We start from the raw sequence: 18,036 nt of genomic DNA, 5'->3' as shown, positions 1-18,036 counted from the left end.
TCGGCCGAGGATGAATGTCATATCTCTGTGGTTCATATATCAAACTATAAACTGAAGTCAAAATTTGTTCATTTAGAGGGTTAAACGCAAAACTAATCATCGCGAAAATAAGTGTGTTTACAGTATATGTTTTTGGGCGTATTTGTAAACCTTTATCTACTATTGTTTATAGCCCAATTCATACCAAATAAATGTTTTGAATGACACCGATATTTGGGTTAAACTTAAACAGCTACATATTGTATAATTAAGTATAAAGAAGAGTTCAGATCCCATCCCATCATTATCATGCATCCTTTTTACTGATGTTTATAGATTCTTACTTCCAATAGGTATGTCAATGATGATCGGCTTTGGTAATTTAGTTACACCAAGTGTTTTTTGGTTTAAATCCTTAAGAATTAGCGATATCATTGGAGAATTAATATATGCAGACGACTTGTCCCAAGATCTTGGATTCTTGTCTGAGAAAAGCATCTGTAATAGAAAGAGGAGACTTTATGTATGCAAACGACTTGTCCCCAGATCTTAGATTCTTGTCTGAGGAAAATATTTGTAGTAGAAAAAAGGAAAATTAATGTATCCAGACGACTTGTCCCAAGATCTTGGAACCTAGGCTGAGAAAAGCATCTGTAATATAAAGAGGAGAATTAATGTATGCAAACGACTTGTACCATGATCTTGGATTCTAGCCTGAGAAAAGATCTGTAATAGAAAAGTGTGTCATCCCTACCGCATTGACATTTAAAAAAAAAAGAAAACCCCCGCCGAATATACAATTGAAATTTACTTTATAACCACAACCAGTATAAATCAGAAAAAAGTGTCCATAAAAGATAATATTTACATATTACTGTCTTGTAACACCGTGAAATAGCCATGTGAACCCATCGCTTACATATTGTTCGAGGAAACACCATCCATCATTCATAAATATTCAAATATAAACACCCAAATAAAAAATAGAAATGTCCTCCTAGAAGGTAGCATAGTATTTTTATGAAAAGCCCTAATAGACTGAGATACTTTCTTTTCATAAATACTTCAACAGTATCAAATAAAGAGGGTCACTGGCCTTATATTTTTATAAAAAAAAACACATATCATCCTACCAAATTTAAGTACAATTGTCTGCCCTTATGAGTGCACATTTTCAATTCTTTTAATTCAAGTACAATGGAAAGATATTTTCAACCAAAGAAGTATTTTTTGCAACCTGCCTGGATAAATCTACACAAAAATATACCTGAAATTTAAATCCATTCTTACTAGCTTCTTTTAGTTGTTCTTTTATTTCTGGTGGAAGTTTGAAGGAACTAGTGACGGTTTTGTTACCAATTTTCCTGGAAGTGCTTATATCTGTTGAAGTGTTCGTTGAGTTGTTTAATTTGGAAACTCCAACTACTAAATTCATGGTCTTTGTTGAGAATTCCATTGTCTTAGGTTCATCGTCTGACAGAGTTTTAAGTGCTGAATCAGCAATGATATCAACTGTGTGAAGGAGCTTCTTTGTTCTTTCGATCTAATATAGAATTATTTATATATTTATATTAATGTGCGAGTATTGAGTGAGGTATAGAATTAGATAAATTAAAAAATAACGTCACCTTGTTGACTATGCCACACACTGTGTAAACAGTTAATTTATCGGTCGTCCCACTGTCTATATCACTCTGTTCATCTCTCAATATTATTCCGTAACATGTCTTTGTGACGTCAAATACGTTGACCCGGCCTAAATAACTTTGACCCGGACATATCAGCGACGTCATAATGTTTGAACCGATGTTAATAACTTTGACCCGAACTTATTAAGTCATCTTTTGTGTGTTCGTGAAACAAAGAAAACACTTCCGAAACACGCATATATAGCCCGAAAAATCGATTATCAGATTACCTGCATATTAATATAATTGTAAAATATCAGCTGCTTGACATTATATGAAGGCTTTTTGATCTCGTTCGCTACGCTCACTCGACAAAATGCTTCATATTATGTCTCGCAGCTGATATTTACGATATCAACATGCAGATAACATGATAATCGGTACTTATAAATATAACCATATCAATGATAATTCAAGTCAGCACAAAAAAGTGCTGACTACTGGGCAGGTGATAACTTCGGGGAAATAATTATCCACCAGCAGTGACATCGACCCAGTGGCAGTAAATACAATCATCATAGATAACAGGACTAAATTTTGTATAGACGAAACGCGCGACTGACGTATCCAAATATAGCCTGGTACCTTTAATAACTTTAATATGGTTCCAACTGGATAAATAATTTAGAAAACAATTTTAAAAAAAAGTCAGTTTTGATTTTTTGCAAATTCTTGAAGAAGTTTCCCTATTTTTGTATAATCTGATTAATGGTAGTATCGTAATGTAACGATTTTTTATAAATTTATGGTAATTGATTGTTATACCTTCTTTTCTCTCGCCTTGATTTCTGCCTCTGTTTCTTGTACCTGTGTTTCTTGTTGTTCCTCTGGACTTTCATATGGAACTTCTTGTTCAGGTTCTGTTTCTTCTACATGTATGACATCTTCAGTTTCAGTTTCAGATTTATCTTCCACTATAACCTTTTCTTTTACAGTATGACGTTCAGGTACATGATTTAAATCCAAAAGATTGGAACTCGAATCAAAAAGTGACCTGAAAATAGAAAGACGTGTACTATTTATCAAAAAGGACAGAAAGACCGCTAAGTTGTTGTTCGTTACGTTAATGTCCAGGTTGTGACATAACAGCTAAGTAAGTATTCGTATTGCGGGTAATGAATGTAAAACAGGTGGTGCTTATCCCGTCGACATATCAGAATTATATTCCTTTTGAAGTTCTTTTGATCCTCTAAGTTGTTGTTTGTTACGTTAATATACAGGTTGTGACATAGCTAGGTAAGTATGCGTATTGCTAATCCCGTTAGAATTTGTTTCAGCTAGAAGATATATAATCATGAAACGGCTCCAAAACAATTTTCTTAATAAATTCAGTAATTACAACCTATTCAGGGTTACGCAATTCTGACTCAAGTTGTCGGAATTCTTGTGCATATATTGGCTAATTGTAGGTCGCTACCCCAATATGAAACACTTATTTAAATTGAAGCAAATGGCTGAGACCCAGATAATTAAGTATTTTACCTCTGGTTTCTGTCCTATTAATAGAATAAATAACCAGATACTTATAGGTGGATACTTTTATACAAGAGCCACTCTTCTTTCGATCAATACACTAGGCAGTAGCTGACAAATCTCTGGTTTTAAACTAAAAGAAATATCTGACGGTGCAGAACAATGATCTTCTTAAAAGCCCGGATATCTCTGTATACGTATCAAATTTACGATATGATTGAGAGTGTGACGTCACAATATCTGCATTAGAGTTTCCTTTATAGTCCAAATGGGTTTCGTATTTCATTTTTTAGAAACAGGAGTGAAAGCAAACAGTTCTTAATACAGCAAAAAAAAATCCTGTAGATATTCATACTGTACATATTTATCTTCAAGATTATGAATGTCTTCTTCTTTATTAATATAGACATCTTCAAAAATGTCAACCCTGGGTCAAAATTATTTAAACACTTAGCATACATGATTTATTTTATCAGGTTTTTAATGCTACATTTTCTTGACCATATTTTCTACTTTCCCCGGTTCACTTTATGTTATATTTACTTGACCATATTTTCCTCTTTTAATGTTATACTCAGTTTGCCATATTATCTACTTTCCCCTATTCATTTTAATGTTATACTCACTTGACCATATTTTCTACTTTCCCCGGTTCACTTTAATGTTATACTCACTTGACCATATTTTCTACTTTGTCCCGGTTCACTTTAATGTTATATTTACTTGGCCATATTTTCTACTTTCCCCGGTTCACCTTAATGTTACACTCACTTGACCATATTTTCTACTTTGTCCCGGTTCACTTTAATGTTATACTTACTTGGCCATATTTTCTACTTTCCCCGGTTCACCTTAATGTTACACTCACTTGACCATATTTTCTACCTTCTCCGGTTTACTTAAATGTTATACTCTTTTAACCATATTACCTACTTTCCCCGGTTCCCTTTTATGTTATACTCACTTGACCATATTTTCTACTTACCCCTGTTCACTTAAATGTTATACTCACTTGACCATATTTTCTTCTTTCTCCGGTTCACGTTAATGTTATACTCTTTTGACCATATTCCCTACTTTCCCCTGTTCACTGTTATGTTAAACTCACTTCACCATATTTCCTACTTTTCCCTATTCATTTTAATGTTATACTCACTTGACCATATTTTCTACTTTCCTCGGTTCATTTTAATGTTATACTCACTTGACCATATTTTCTACTTTCCCCTGTTCACTTTAACGTTATACTCACTTGACCAAATTTTCTACTTTCCCCTGTTAACTCTAATGTTATTCTCAATTGACCATATTTTCTACTTTCTCCGGTTCACTTTAATGTTATACTTACTTGATCATATTTTCTACTTTCTCCGGTTCACTTTAATAATGTTATACTCACTTTACCATATTTTCTACTTTCCCCGGTTTACTTTGATGTTATACTCACCTGACCATATTTTCTACTTTCCCCGGTTCACTTTTATTGACATCTGAATGTGATATCTGATCAGATATCTTGTCCATAACATTAAGTAACGCATCCTGTAAGAAAATTAAAATAATCATAAAATGTTATAATGCTCAATTTTCAAGATCAGTGTTTTATAGAATTGAACATGTTGAACATTTTTCAATGTTTTTATTCCTGAATTAGTTATTCTTTTTATTACATGGCCTATGGTATTCTCATTTCAAATAAGTAAAAAAAAGAAAGACGAACTAAACCAATCCCTATTTGTTCAACCAATTTTTGCAACAGCTTTCTAAGTATTTTAGTTTTCCATGTTGTGTCTTCTGTACTATTGTTTGTCAGTTTGTCTTTTTTTTAGTTTATTTTCAATCTATGAGTTTGACTGTTCCTTTGGTATCTTTCGTCCGTCTTTTACCTTAATTTTAACTTTATAGAAACCAGGTATATCCTCTACATGTATCAGCTTTCTACATGCCAATTTTCAACACACCTTTTAAATCGTCTATGAAAAAAAAGACCTTCGAATAGAACTACCTCTAAAAATTACCATAGGTTTTGTGTAAATCTTTAATTGGTATACTATGGAGCTTATTAATCCTGATATTTCACACGGATATCAGAAAAATTCTGTGGAAAGTAATTACAATCTTAATCTACTCTTGTTATTTAGAGACGGATATTTCTGATCTAAAAAAGAAAGAAATCCAGACCAACAATTTATACTAATTATTAATTTTCTACCTGAACGTTATCTGATAAGGCATCTGCTTCCTTAGAAATTTGGTTCGAAGCTTCTAAGACATTTTCCATTTCTGCTTCGTTTTCTGTAGGTAACACAGCTAAAACTGTAACCATTTCTTCAATTATCTGTAAGAAAAGCACAGAGAAATCACCATCATATGGGTAAAATAAAAAAATAAAAAACTTTATATATTAAAAAAGCTGTACGATATTGTTGCCGATTTACTTTACCAAAAAAAGATGAAACAATGAGCCATAACATAAAACAAGAAATGTTCCCTAGGATGGTGTACACAGTTCGAACATACATTCAGTCTTGATTCCTTGTTCAAAACAGCAGATTATTTAAACATGAAATAGATGACTGTTACACATATAACATACTATAGAATAGAGTAGTGGTCAAATCATCATCGGAGAATACTAGAAGAGTATACAGCTCGAACAGACATTCAGTACTGATGAAATAGATGATCGTTACACATATAACATACTATAGAATAGAGTAGTGGTAAAATCATCATCGGAGAATACTAGAAGAGTATACAGCTCGAACAGACATTCAGTACTGATGAAATAGATGATCGTTACACATATAACATACTATAGAACAGAGTAGTGGTAAAATCATCATCGGAGAATACTAGAAGAGTATACAGCTCGAACAGACATTCAGTACTGATGAAATAGATGATCGTTACACATATAACATACTATAGAACAGAGTAGTGGTCAAATCATCATCGGAGAATACTAGAAGAGTATACAGCTCGAACAGACATTCAGTACTGATGAAATAGATGATCGTTACACATATAACATACTATAGAATAGAGTAGTGGTAAAATCATCATCGGAGAATACTAGAAGAGTATACAGCTCGAACAGACATTCAGTACTGATGAAATAGATGATCGTTACACATATAACATACTATAGAACAGAGTAGTGGTAAAATCATCATCGGAGAATACTAGAAGAGTATACAGCTCGAACAGACATTCAGTACTGATGAAATAGATGATCGTTACACATATAACATACTATAGAACAGAGTAGTGGTAAAATCATCATCGGAGAATACTAGAAGAGTATACAGCTCGAACAGACATTCAGTACTGATGAAATAGATGATCGTTACACATATAACATACTATAGAACAGAGTAGTGGTAAAATCATCATCGGAGAATACTAGAAGAGTATACAGCTCGAACAGACATTCAGTACTGATGAAATAGATGATCGTTACACATATAACATACTATAGAACAGAGTAGTGGTAAAATCATCATCGGAGAATACTAGAAGAGTATACAGCTCGAACAGACATTCAGTACTGATGAAATAGATGATCGTTACACATATAACATACTATAGAACAGAGTAGTGGTAAAATCATCATCGGAGAATACTAGAAGAGTATACAGCTCGAACAGACATTCAGTACTGATGAAATAGATGATCGTTACACATATAACATACTATAGAACAGAGTAGTGGTAAAATCATCATCGGAGAATACTAGAAGAGTATACAGCTCGAACAGACATTCAGTACTGATGAAATAGATGATCGTTACACATATAACATACTATAGAACAGAGTAGTGGTAAAATCATCATCGGAGAATACTAGAAGAGTATACAGCTCGAACAGACATTCAGTACTGATGAAATAGATGATCGTTACACATATAACATACTATAGAACAGAGTAGTGGTAAAATCATCATCGGAGAATACTAGAAGAGTATACAGCTCGAACAGACATTCAGTACTGATGAAATAGATGATCGTTACACATATAACATACTATAGAACAGAGTAGTGGTAAAATCATCATCGGAGAATACTAGAAGAGTATACAGCTCGAACAGACATTCAGTACTGATGAAATAGATGATCGTTACACATATAACATACTATAGAATAGAGTAGTGGTAAAATCATCATCGGAGAATACTAGAAGAGTATACAGCTCGAACAGACATTCAGTACTGATGAAATAGATGATCGTTACACATATAACATACTATAGAACAGAGTAGTGGTAAAATCATCATCGGAGAATACTAGAAGAGTATACAGCTCGAACAGACATTCAGTACTGATGAAATAGATGATCGTTACACATATAACATACTATAGCGTCATTTCAATGTTATATTTAACTCTTTACCATTTGGCAAAAATTCCACTATTTTTGCCGCAGAGGAACGATCAAATTTCAATCATTCATAACTTTCTTATTACTGTTAGTAGACTTATCAACTAAGACTTTTTATAGAAAATAGTTTTTCAGTATTATTAATGAAAGGTTTGTAATTTTTTTTGTCATGATTGATCACGTGATAATCAGTCCAATGTCACTTGACAACAACAAAAAAATCGGAAAATTGTAAAATTTTGATTCAAAATGTCCTTTTTTGAAGTTTATTTATGGAAATAGTATCAACAGAGCATTCAAATACAATGTTAGGAATAACATCTCCACGAAAAAGAACCCTCAATGGTCTATTCATGTGAGAAACAGTAATTTTTATAGCCAAACATGCTATGTGATGATTTGGCTCAAAATTGCTATTTTCGAGCTTTTTAGGTAAAACACGTAGCTAAACTGTGCAACTGAAGTGCATCCACACTTTTATCCCCACAATCATTTAAAGGACAGAAAACCAAAAGTCTGTCAGCCTCAGCATCCCTTAGTTACCGATTTGTAATAGATTATCTTATGATTTAATGTCAAAACCAAGTAACACAAGTAGTAAGAAATGCATATCATTTATACTATTTGGCCTCTGGAACAACAATATGCTCGTTTTAAGTGGTATGGTCAGAAATTTTAAGAAATAGTTGCTGAAAGATACTGACTATTGACAATGTTCACTGTTTGTATTCGTTTTTCGTAGAAATTAATCATAGGAAAACTTATAGAACCTTCATTTTATAAAGCTTAAAACATAACTGAAAGAAAACAATCCATAATGAACCGTTTTTTTTGCGGTTTATAGAAACCATATACAATGTTTTGATAATTCAAGATTAACACAATCCTAAAGTTTTTTCTACAAAATTTTAGCTGATTTTTTTTAAAACGACGATAGTTTAATTGCTTTATTTTACCATAAAGATCAACCCCAAAATACACAACTGGTATTTTAACTTGTAGCTGAAACCCACAGGTTTCATTTAAGCTCTTGGTGAAATCTGTTGATAGTCAAATGACAGTGAACTAAAGGTTTTAATCTTAATTTTACGCAAAAAAGTGCTTATGACCCGAATTCGGGTCATAGGAACGGTAAAGAGTTAACTTTGCCATTAAAGTGTGACTTTGGCATGCCACAAAACCAGGTTCAACCCACCACTTTTATTCCCCTTCAAAAGTGTCCTGTACCAAGTCAGGAAGATGGCCTTTGTTATATTATTGTTAAGACGTGTCACGGTACTTGTCTATCCCAAATTCATGTATTTGGTTTTGATGTTATATTTGTTATTCTCGTGGGATTTTGTCTGATGCTTGGTCATTTTTGTGTGTGCTACATTTCAGTGTTGTGTCGTTGTTCTCCTCCTATATTTAATGCGTTTCCCTCGGTTTTAGTTTGTTACCCGATTTTGTTTTTTGTCCACGGATTTTTGAGTTTTGAACAGCGGTATACTACTGTTGCCTTTATAGAATAGAGCAGTGGTCAAATCGTTATCATATAATACTAAGAGAGTGTACAGCTCGAACAGACATTCAGTATTGATCCCTTGTTCTAGACAACAGATTGTTTAAACATGAAATACAAGATTGTTACACATATAACATACTATAGAAAAGAGTAGTGGTCAAATCATTATCATATAATACTTCCTTGTTCTAGACAACTGATTGTTTGATCATAACATAGATTATCGTTACACATATTACATTCTATAGAATAGAGTAGTGGTCAAACATCACCAGAGAATACTAGGAGATTGTACAGCTCGAACAGACATTCAGTGCTAGTAGCCTGTTGTTATTTATGTATAATTGTCATTTTATTTATTTTCTTTTGTTAAATCTTTTGACATCGGACTCGGACTTCTCTTGAACTGAATGTTAATGTGCGTATTTTTATGCGTTTACTTTTATACATTGGCAAGAGGTATAAGGAGAGGGCTGAGATCTCATAAACATTTTTTTTAAAACCGCCGGTGTTTTGTGCCTGTGCCAAGTCAGGAGCCTCTGGCCTTTGTTAGTCTTGTATGATTTCAAATTTTAGTTTCTTGTGTATAATTCGCTGTTAAGTATGACGTCCATTATCACTGTACTAGTATACATATTTTTAGGGGCCAGTTGAGGGACACATACGGGTGCGGGAATTCTCGCTACATTGATGAACCAATGGTGGTTTTCGGCTGTTCTCTGCTCTATGGTCGGGTTGTTGTCGCTTTTACACATTCTTCATTTCCTCTCTTAATTTTATTAACCCCTTGTTCTAGACAAAAGATTGTTTAAACATGAAATAGATGATCGTTAAACATATTACATACTAAAGAAAAGAGTAGTGGTAAAATCATCATCAGAGAATACCATGAGAGTGTACAGTTCGAACAGACATTCAGTATTGATTCCTTGTTCTATACAACAGATTGTTTAAACATCAAATACATGATCGTTACACATATTATCTGCCCTTATGAGTGGACAGTTTAGATTTGTTTATAGAAAATAGTAGTGATCGAATTCGGAGAATTAAAAAAAAAATGGTTTTGGAAACTTGGTTGTGAAATCCAAGACAGCGATGTGTATGGATATCGTATCGAACTATAAACATATGTTATAAAAGTTGGACCTTTAGCTAGCTATAAAACCAGATTAAACCTCGTTTTCTTCGGATATTGTTTCAACCAAGTCGGGAATACGGCAATTGGTTATCGCGTGTTCCTTTGGCATGTTTGATTGATAGCGTTTTGTTTTGTTAAAATGTTTCATGAGGTTTCTTGGCGTTAACCCAAACGCTTTTGTATTCAAACTATTAAACAAAATATGCATGAAGATCTTATCTTAAAATATACAATCTAAATCCTTTTGTGTAGATCATTACGATAACATCCCTTTTATCATATATTTATTTAATCAGTTATACACATAGTGAAGAATAAAATCAACCTTTCGAAAATTGTAATGGTTTGTTCTTATTTTTAACTGTTACACCTCAGTCCCAGGTAGGGAAGTGTTGGCGTGCCTACAAACTAGTTAAATAAAGGCAACAGTAGTATACCGCTGTTCAAAACTCATAAATCCATGGACAAAAAACAAAATCGGGGTACCAAACTCAAACCGAGGGAAACGCATTAAATATAAGAGGAGAACAGCGACACAACACTGAAATGTAACACACACAAAAACGACCAAGCATCAGACAAAATCCCACGAGAATAACAAATATAACATCAAAACCAAATACATGAATTTGGGATAGACAAGTACCGTGACACGTCTTATCGCAATGTGTATTTACACTAAAAAATAAGAGAAAACAAACGACGCAACGTTAAAATATAACACACACAGAAACAAACAATAATATAAAAATGGCCATCTTCCTGACTTGGTACAGGACATTTTTTAAGGAAAAAAATGGTGGGTTGAACCTGGTTTTGTGGCATCGGACTTTAATGGCAATGTTAAATTTAACATGATATAACAGGACTACAATACAAATAAATAGGAGAATATATTAGACAAAGAAACACATGATTAATAGATAACAAAAAGCATCAGGTTTAAAATTCAATACGCCAAAAACGCGCCTCGTCCACACAAGACTAGACGACACAAGACGCACATATATAAAAGATCGAAAGTGAAAAAAAGGGTACAAAGTTGTACAGCACTGAAGATCAAAAGTTGAAAAAGGTTGGGTCAAATACGGCTATGTTCAAATGAATAATACACAGATATACATAATGAAACTGAAGTATTAACTAATTACAGAAAACTAGACCTGAATACATAATGCTAAGACCAACACAGAATAGACACATCCGATTCAGTTCAGGCATCAAAGCAATAAATCATAAAAAATGACGTCACATACGATGGCGAAAAGTCACAACAAATACGTTACATTTGAATTTATGAAATTTCTGAAACAGCGCAAAAATGACATCACAGATGAAAAACTATAATTCAAAAGTAAGACGGAATTAGGATAGATTTAAGATTATATGAGAACTAAATACTGATATTACATTTAAACATCATGCATATTGCAATACTTATTAATAGCAATTAACTATAATATATATATTTGTCCATTTTGTTATGAATCCAACTTCAAACGTAAATTATCGTACAGATTACGTTGAACAAAATTAAATTTAAAAAATGAAGCGGTGATTAATTTTTCTTTCCATAACACATAAATATAATAGAAAAGACGTCTGAACACATTTGACAAAATCCGATGAGAATTACAAATATAACATTAAATATAAACCCCGCCCCATTTGTATCTTCCTACCTTAAATCAGGAGCCTGTAATTCAGTGGTTATCGTTTGATGCTGTATATTATATTTGTATTTGTTATTCGCTCATTTGTTCATGAATCAGGCCGTTATTTTTCTTGTTTGAATTGTTTAACATTTGTCATTTTGAGGCTGTAGCTTCTGTCATTTGGTCTCATTGGCAATGATATATCTTCTTAATTTTTTTATGTCAAATAAATATCGTGACATTCGCTCAAAAAACAAAACAAAATAAGTAAGACTCCTCCTTTGGTTTCTTTCGATTTTCATTACATGATAAACATTTATGTAACCTACTGTAATTAATGGATTCAACGAATGAGAATATTTATTTAATACTCCAATAGGATCTTTTTCTTTATCTTATGTGATTGTTAATCTAAATAAGATCACATCCGATCAAGATAAAAATTGTGTTAGCAAAAACAAAAAACATGACAGAGTTACAGAAGAACGAGCCAAATACAACATGAATAAATAGACTTATCTTACATGCTCTTTCTCTTCTATCTCTATATGCATATGATGAATTGAATCCATTGTCGCTCCTACAATATTTCCAAATCCCTTTGTATCATTTATGAACTCCTCCGCATTGAAACTAGCTAAAATGCAAGAAAACGTTTCAGTTTTGATGATGAATTTACATGATTTTACTTCAAATGTGTGGGTTTGTTTTTTAATTCTTATGCGTTTAGGTAATAACATCATTTTTGACAACACACATAACTAACAGAGGGTTATCATAACTTCTTTTTTGCTGTATATTGGTATTAAATTGGATTGTTTCCTTATTGGTGTGGATCTTATGACTAAGTAATGTATCTCTTTTCGCTATCTCCCATTAGGGTTAAATTCGAAAGATATTTGAATTTAGAAAGAATTGCAATAATATAGATCTGACTTAATTTTACTGGACGGGATATACTGTACTTGCTATTGATCATTGGACGATTGGACTTATTATTCATTGTTGATTACAAACAATGTTCAAATTCACACAGGCAAAAATTATTTCATGTTGTAATTGGTATTCCGTGACCTCTTTATCCACACTCAAGGCGACAGAATGCTCAAATATTAATGTTTACGTTTACGTTAACTTTAACTTCAACGTAAGTTGAATTTTCCAGCAGTTTGCCAGCATTTTTTAGGATACAAATTGAGTGCCTTTCTCTGCTGACTTTTTTCAAATTTTTATGTTAATCGAAGTTCCTTCAAATACTTGTAAAAGAAAGATAGAAGATAAAAGAAGCGGGATTTTATTTTCACAAACATGAATATTGATGATGATCTCTACATTAAAAATCCAAATTATTCTGAATCAGTCCTCGTTTATATATCCTCCTAAACTAGAGATAATAGAAACTACAGACACGGCTTTCTATGCCTGATATTTAGACATTTACCTCGATTTTGACTCAAAACGTCGTTTCAGTACCAAAAGTTTTGAAATTATAAATTTTTAAATTATAAATTTTCCATAACTCAGGAGCATAATACTTACTTTACTCGTGTTCGGAGTATATGTGTGTCAACTCATACGATATTCATAAGTTTATAGGATCAAAGTGAGGTGCTGATGTGGTCTTTTTTAACTTTTTAGTTATCTATTTATTTGGTATTCTTCCATTTATATTTTCTATTTAGTCGTGTCGCTCTTTGAGTAGATTTTGACTAACTTGATACAGATGGGTCAAGATGTGTAATACGGCTGCGATAAAATTTAAAGTAAAAGATTTTGTTTTCATTTTGTATATCCATGTATTTTAATTTAACTTATGTATGTTTGTAAATACTTTTCTAAAGTCAGTTGTGTTGTAAATGAATTATGTATGTTTACATAATTCTGGCTGATGGATCTAAATAACTGTCACGCTCACAAATAATATCTGTTTGGGTTGCTTACATAATTTTGTCAATAAAAAAATCTTAAAACAGCTATAAAAAATTGAAAACAACTCGAATAATAATTTTAACGCTTCCGAAACGCTTTTCTGGATTTACCGTCATCAAAAACACTCAAAGTCAAATAGTTTAAATCCGAAGATGTATAAGTACTGAAACCGTTGAAGAGCTTTATGACAAATATACCAAAAATTGATAGCCAAATTCATCTAGAGTCAACTTTATATGAAGAAGTTGAAACCTTAGTTTCTTAATAATTTCAAAATTAATAAACGGTCAATTTTAGAAACGTTTGTTAAATCATGCCAGTTCCGAAGTACTGAATACTGAGCTGATGATACCCTCAGGGACTGAAAGTCCACCAGCAGAGGTATCGACCCAGTGATATAAAAAATTGAAAACAACACGTTTAATAAGTTCAAGGTTAAATCATGTCAGTTCCGAAGTACTGAATACTGAACTGATGATACCCTCAGGGACTGAAAGTCCACAAGCAGAGGTATCGACCCAGTAATATAAAAAATTGAAAATAACACGTTAAATAAGTTCAATGCCTCCGAATCGCTTTTCTGATTTTACCTTTGTTAGGAACGCTCAAACGAAAACATTTGAGATCCGAGTATATATAAGTACTGACACCGTTGAAAAGCTATATGACAAAAATACTCAAAATGGATAGTCAAATTCTTCTAAAGTCACCTTTGCCTGAGAGAGTTGAAACCTTAGTTTCTTAATGATTTCAATATTTATAACCAATTTTAGTATAAGATAAGTAAGAGGTTTAGCTATCTATTTATCTGGGCTTGGTCCACTATTTCTTTGTTTAAGTGTCTTTACCGAGTGAGGAATATGTCGTTTATTTTCCATTTCTTCCGTTAATTGATCATTCGGTAGAGCTTTTGATTTTATCAGGTTTTATTAAATTTCTCCTTTTCAAAATCCAAGTTCGTGCTTGTAATTTTGTTGAAACATATTTTGTGAGCAATTTCATCTACAAGATACAAGCAGTAAAAGGAAAACTTCCGTAATAAAGCTGTCTATGGAAGGCCATTCCGATCAGAAACTGTCGTGAATGTATGATAGCTAGGACCATGCAAGAGATGCATAGCCTGTTAGGTCGTAAACACTTTCTTTATCATGATAAAGGCTTTTTATGACTTTTATAAACTTTCTCCACCAACAAGTAGTAACTTCAATGCATTCATCGCCTTGAAACACATAAAGAAGATGTATTGTTTTACGTTTGGTGGTTTCTGGACTTCTTATTTCCTTGATTTAGATGTGCATACAAAACTACCGAAAAATCACTTTTTACACAATAATATTTAGATGTAAGTTTTCGACCTTAAGGTGGCTCGGGCCTATTCGAAGTTTCTATCAGGAGTGCCATATTTTTTGTTATTTTTTTTTTTACAGAAAGTGAATCAAATTGGTCGTTAAAATATTGGGGGTCACAGACCATTTTAGCTCAAAATTTTACTTGTAAACAGGTATGTAAAATGGACAATTGTTCAATGAAATGATAGGGAAAAAAGAAGTGTTGACATATCGGAATATCAAAAAAACGTTCTATGACACTTGTTCCAAAACTGTAATATAAAAAGCTGAAATATAGCCACAAATAATGTTCAAAATAAAAAACATAGATCACCGATAAGCAAAACAAATATTTTGCCTTTAAACCCAAATTTTGGCGGGAAAATGGTGAAAATGGGTGAAATGTCATTTTGACCCTTTAACAAATACGGATATTAACGAAATATTCCATAAGTCACATAACTACAATGATTTAACATTTCTAATCAATCAAAATTTCAAAAAAAAATTATATCGAATTTGCGACAAATACTTTTGTATTTCACGAGTGAAATTATGCGTAGTCGAATAGTCCCAAGACACATTAAGTCATTGGATTTCGATGAATGCCATTGAAAACATAACTTACTAACGACCTTATTTATGTACAAATATGAACAAAAACATATATGTTACACATAAACAAAGACACTGAATTGCAGGCCCTGAATTACACACCTCTTAATATTTAGAATTCAAAATCGTAATTAATTTACAATAAAGTCATTTTATGTATCTCAAAATTGGTTATGGAAAATAGAAGTTAACACAACTGATTTTCCATAAGACGAGAAAGTGTGAGTATGCTCTAAATGAGAGGTAAGTTTCCCATTTCGACCTCACAATACAAACAAACAACTTATATTAACTAATTTTGGCAGAAGTCGAATCTAAACTGCAAAATGTGAACTGGGTATGAGTCTATATAGGAGTAAGTTATGGACTGAATACGTACCATCGTTACATGTGTTATCATCGGAGTCATAATGCATCATTGCTGGCAGTTCACAATGGCATACACTGGACGAACAAAGCAAAGGAGGGTAACAACTTATATTTCTAACCGCTGTTGAACAAGGGTCGTGGTATCTTCCAGCTGTAATCAAAACCTTTATATCAGCTATGTTAAAAGCAGAAATTTATAATTCTTAATGTTTTGTTTCAATAAGTTTAATAGGATTAATAAATATAATTATTCATTTTTTCCAGAATACATATTTCCTTTCGGCCAATAAGCCGGTAATAAGGAGCATGATAATGACAAAATAAGTGAAACTGCAAACTACTGTTCACCGATGATACCCCAGCCTGCCGTGGATGTCGTAAAGTGATGAATCTGAAAACGCATCACACAGTTAAGCTGACTTTTATAAACCCTGAAACCAATTTTTAGAAATCCCTGTATTGCAGTTCCTGAGAAAAATACGACAAAATTATTCAAGTAAACAGGAGGGTCTTGAGTGACGAATCTGAGAACGCATAACACGGTTAAGATATATAAACCTTGAAACCAAATTTCAGAAATTGTGAAAGTTTCAAAGAAAACTGTGACGACAATTTTAACTTGGCCATCATGTGTAAAATGGTAAAAGTGTTCGGTAAACTGAAAGTAAACCGGAAGTTGTTTAGTGATATATTTAAAAAAGCATCACACGGAAAAGCTAACTTATATTCATCTTGTAAACAAATTTCAGGAATCCTTGTAATGCAGGTTCTGAGAAAGATGCGACGAAAAATCTGACTGATGACGTATGGACTAACAGATGGACGTGTGGATTTTCAGACAGACTGATGTAAGACTTTATACCCCATATTTTTAAAGAAGGGTTAAAATTACAATAAACAATTGTATTATATATATTTTTTTATTTTTTTTTAAATATTTATGTTTTGTAGTCAATTTTTAATTTAAAGATATTAGATGTGGTTATACCACAATCAACTTAACATCGAAAACCAAAGACAACTTTACATAAACGCACAACGTTTCATGCTTTTATCATCGAACACTTAATTCATTTAAATCTATGCACGTATCTGTACAAAACTGACTTTAAGATACTTACTTTCATTACAACTATGAACATTTGGGTTATAATACTGGGTGGTGTTACAACCACAAACACCACTCACACAAATCATATTGCCATAACAATTTGAACCATCTTCTAATGTTTGACACGATTCTTTATATTTTGCTCCTAAAATGAATACATGTTACTTTGTTACTTTGTAAGTCTGGTATGATTTTTTTTAATTTCTTCAATATATTTCGGAGTTAAATATGCCGTCCATTACAACTAAACTTGTAAACATTTTTTTAAGGGGCAAGCTTAAGCACGCCTCCGAGTCGGGAGTTTCCCGCTGCATTAAAGAACCATTAGTGGCCTTCGCTTGTTGTCTCTATGACACATTCCCCATTTTAATTCTCAATTTTAAGATACATATATGTTATAACTTGATACATTGAATTCAAAAATGTGAAGAAATGTAAATACACAGTCTTTCTAACAATGTTTTTGAATGTGTTGTAAACACTTCTCAAACTTCAGAAAGAACTAGTAGGCTTATTAGTAATGATTCCAATGTTGACAAAATCAAAGAAAAATGTAGACATAGATGTTCATGTCTGTATTACGTACTAAAAGATGTACGTAATAAGTACTAATAGATGTATGTAATAAGTACTAATAGATGTATGTAATAAGTACTAATAGATGTATGTAATAAGTACTAATAGATGTATGTAATAAGTACTAATAGATGTATGTAATAAGTACTAATAGATGTATGTAATAAGTACTAATAGATGTATGTGATAAGTACTAATAGATGTATGTAATAAGTACTAATAAATGTATGTAATAAGTGCTAATAAATGCATGTAATAAGTACTAATAGATGTATGTAATAAGTACTA

At 32.3% G+C, this 18,036-nt stretch overlaps 1 protein-coding gene across 1 annotated transcript in view; it reads right to left on the bottom strand.

Moving 5' to 3' along the window:
• The window catches only part of LOC134699519 (uncharacterized), a 132,324-nt gene that overhangs the window by 8,640 nt on the left and 105,648 nt on the right, over nucleotides 1–18,036 (bottom strand). The window contains exons 19-26 of the mRNA XM_063561117.1: nucleotides 17,183–17,317; nucleotides 16,072–16,212; nucleotides 12,345–12,457; nucleotides 5,353–5,478; nucleotides 4,588–4,682; nucleotides 2,433–2,661; nucleotides 1,247–1,522; nucleotides 324–477 (exon numbers count right to left, since the gene is read on the bottom strand). Of these exons, the coding sequence (XP_063417187.1) occupies nucleotides 324–477; nucleotides 1,247–1,522; nucleotides 2,433–2,661; nucleotides 4,588–4,682; nucleotides 5,353–5,478; nucleotides 12,345–12,457; nucleotides 16,072–16,212; nucleotides 17,183–17,317 (1,269 nt within the window). The remainder of the gene's footprint in view (nucleotides 1–323; nucleotides 478–1,246; nucleotides 1,523–2,432; nucleotides 2,662–4,587; nucleotides 4,683–5,352; nucleotides 5,479–12,344; nucleotides 12,458–16,071; nucleotides 16,213–17,182; nucleotides 17,318–18,036) is intronic.

The sequence above is a fragment of the Mytilus trossulus genome, unplaced genomic scaffold, assembly GCF_036588685.1.
Source record: "Mytilus trossulus isolate FHL-02 unplaced genomic scaffold, PNRI_Mtr1.1.1.hap1 h1tg000070l__unscaffolded, whole genome shotgun sequence".
Lineage (NCBI taxonomy): Eukaryota > Metazoa > Mollusca > Bivalvia > Mytilida > Mytilidae > Mytilus > Mytilus trossulus.
This window is presented reverse-complemented; position numbering and strand designations above follow the sequence as displayed.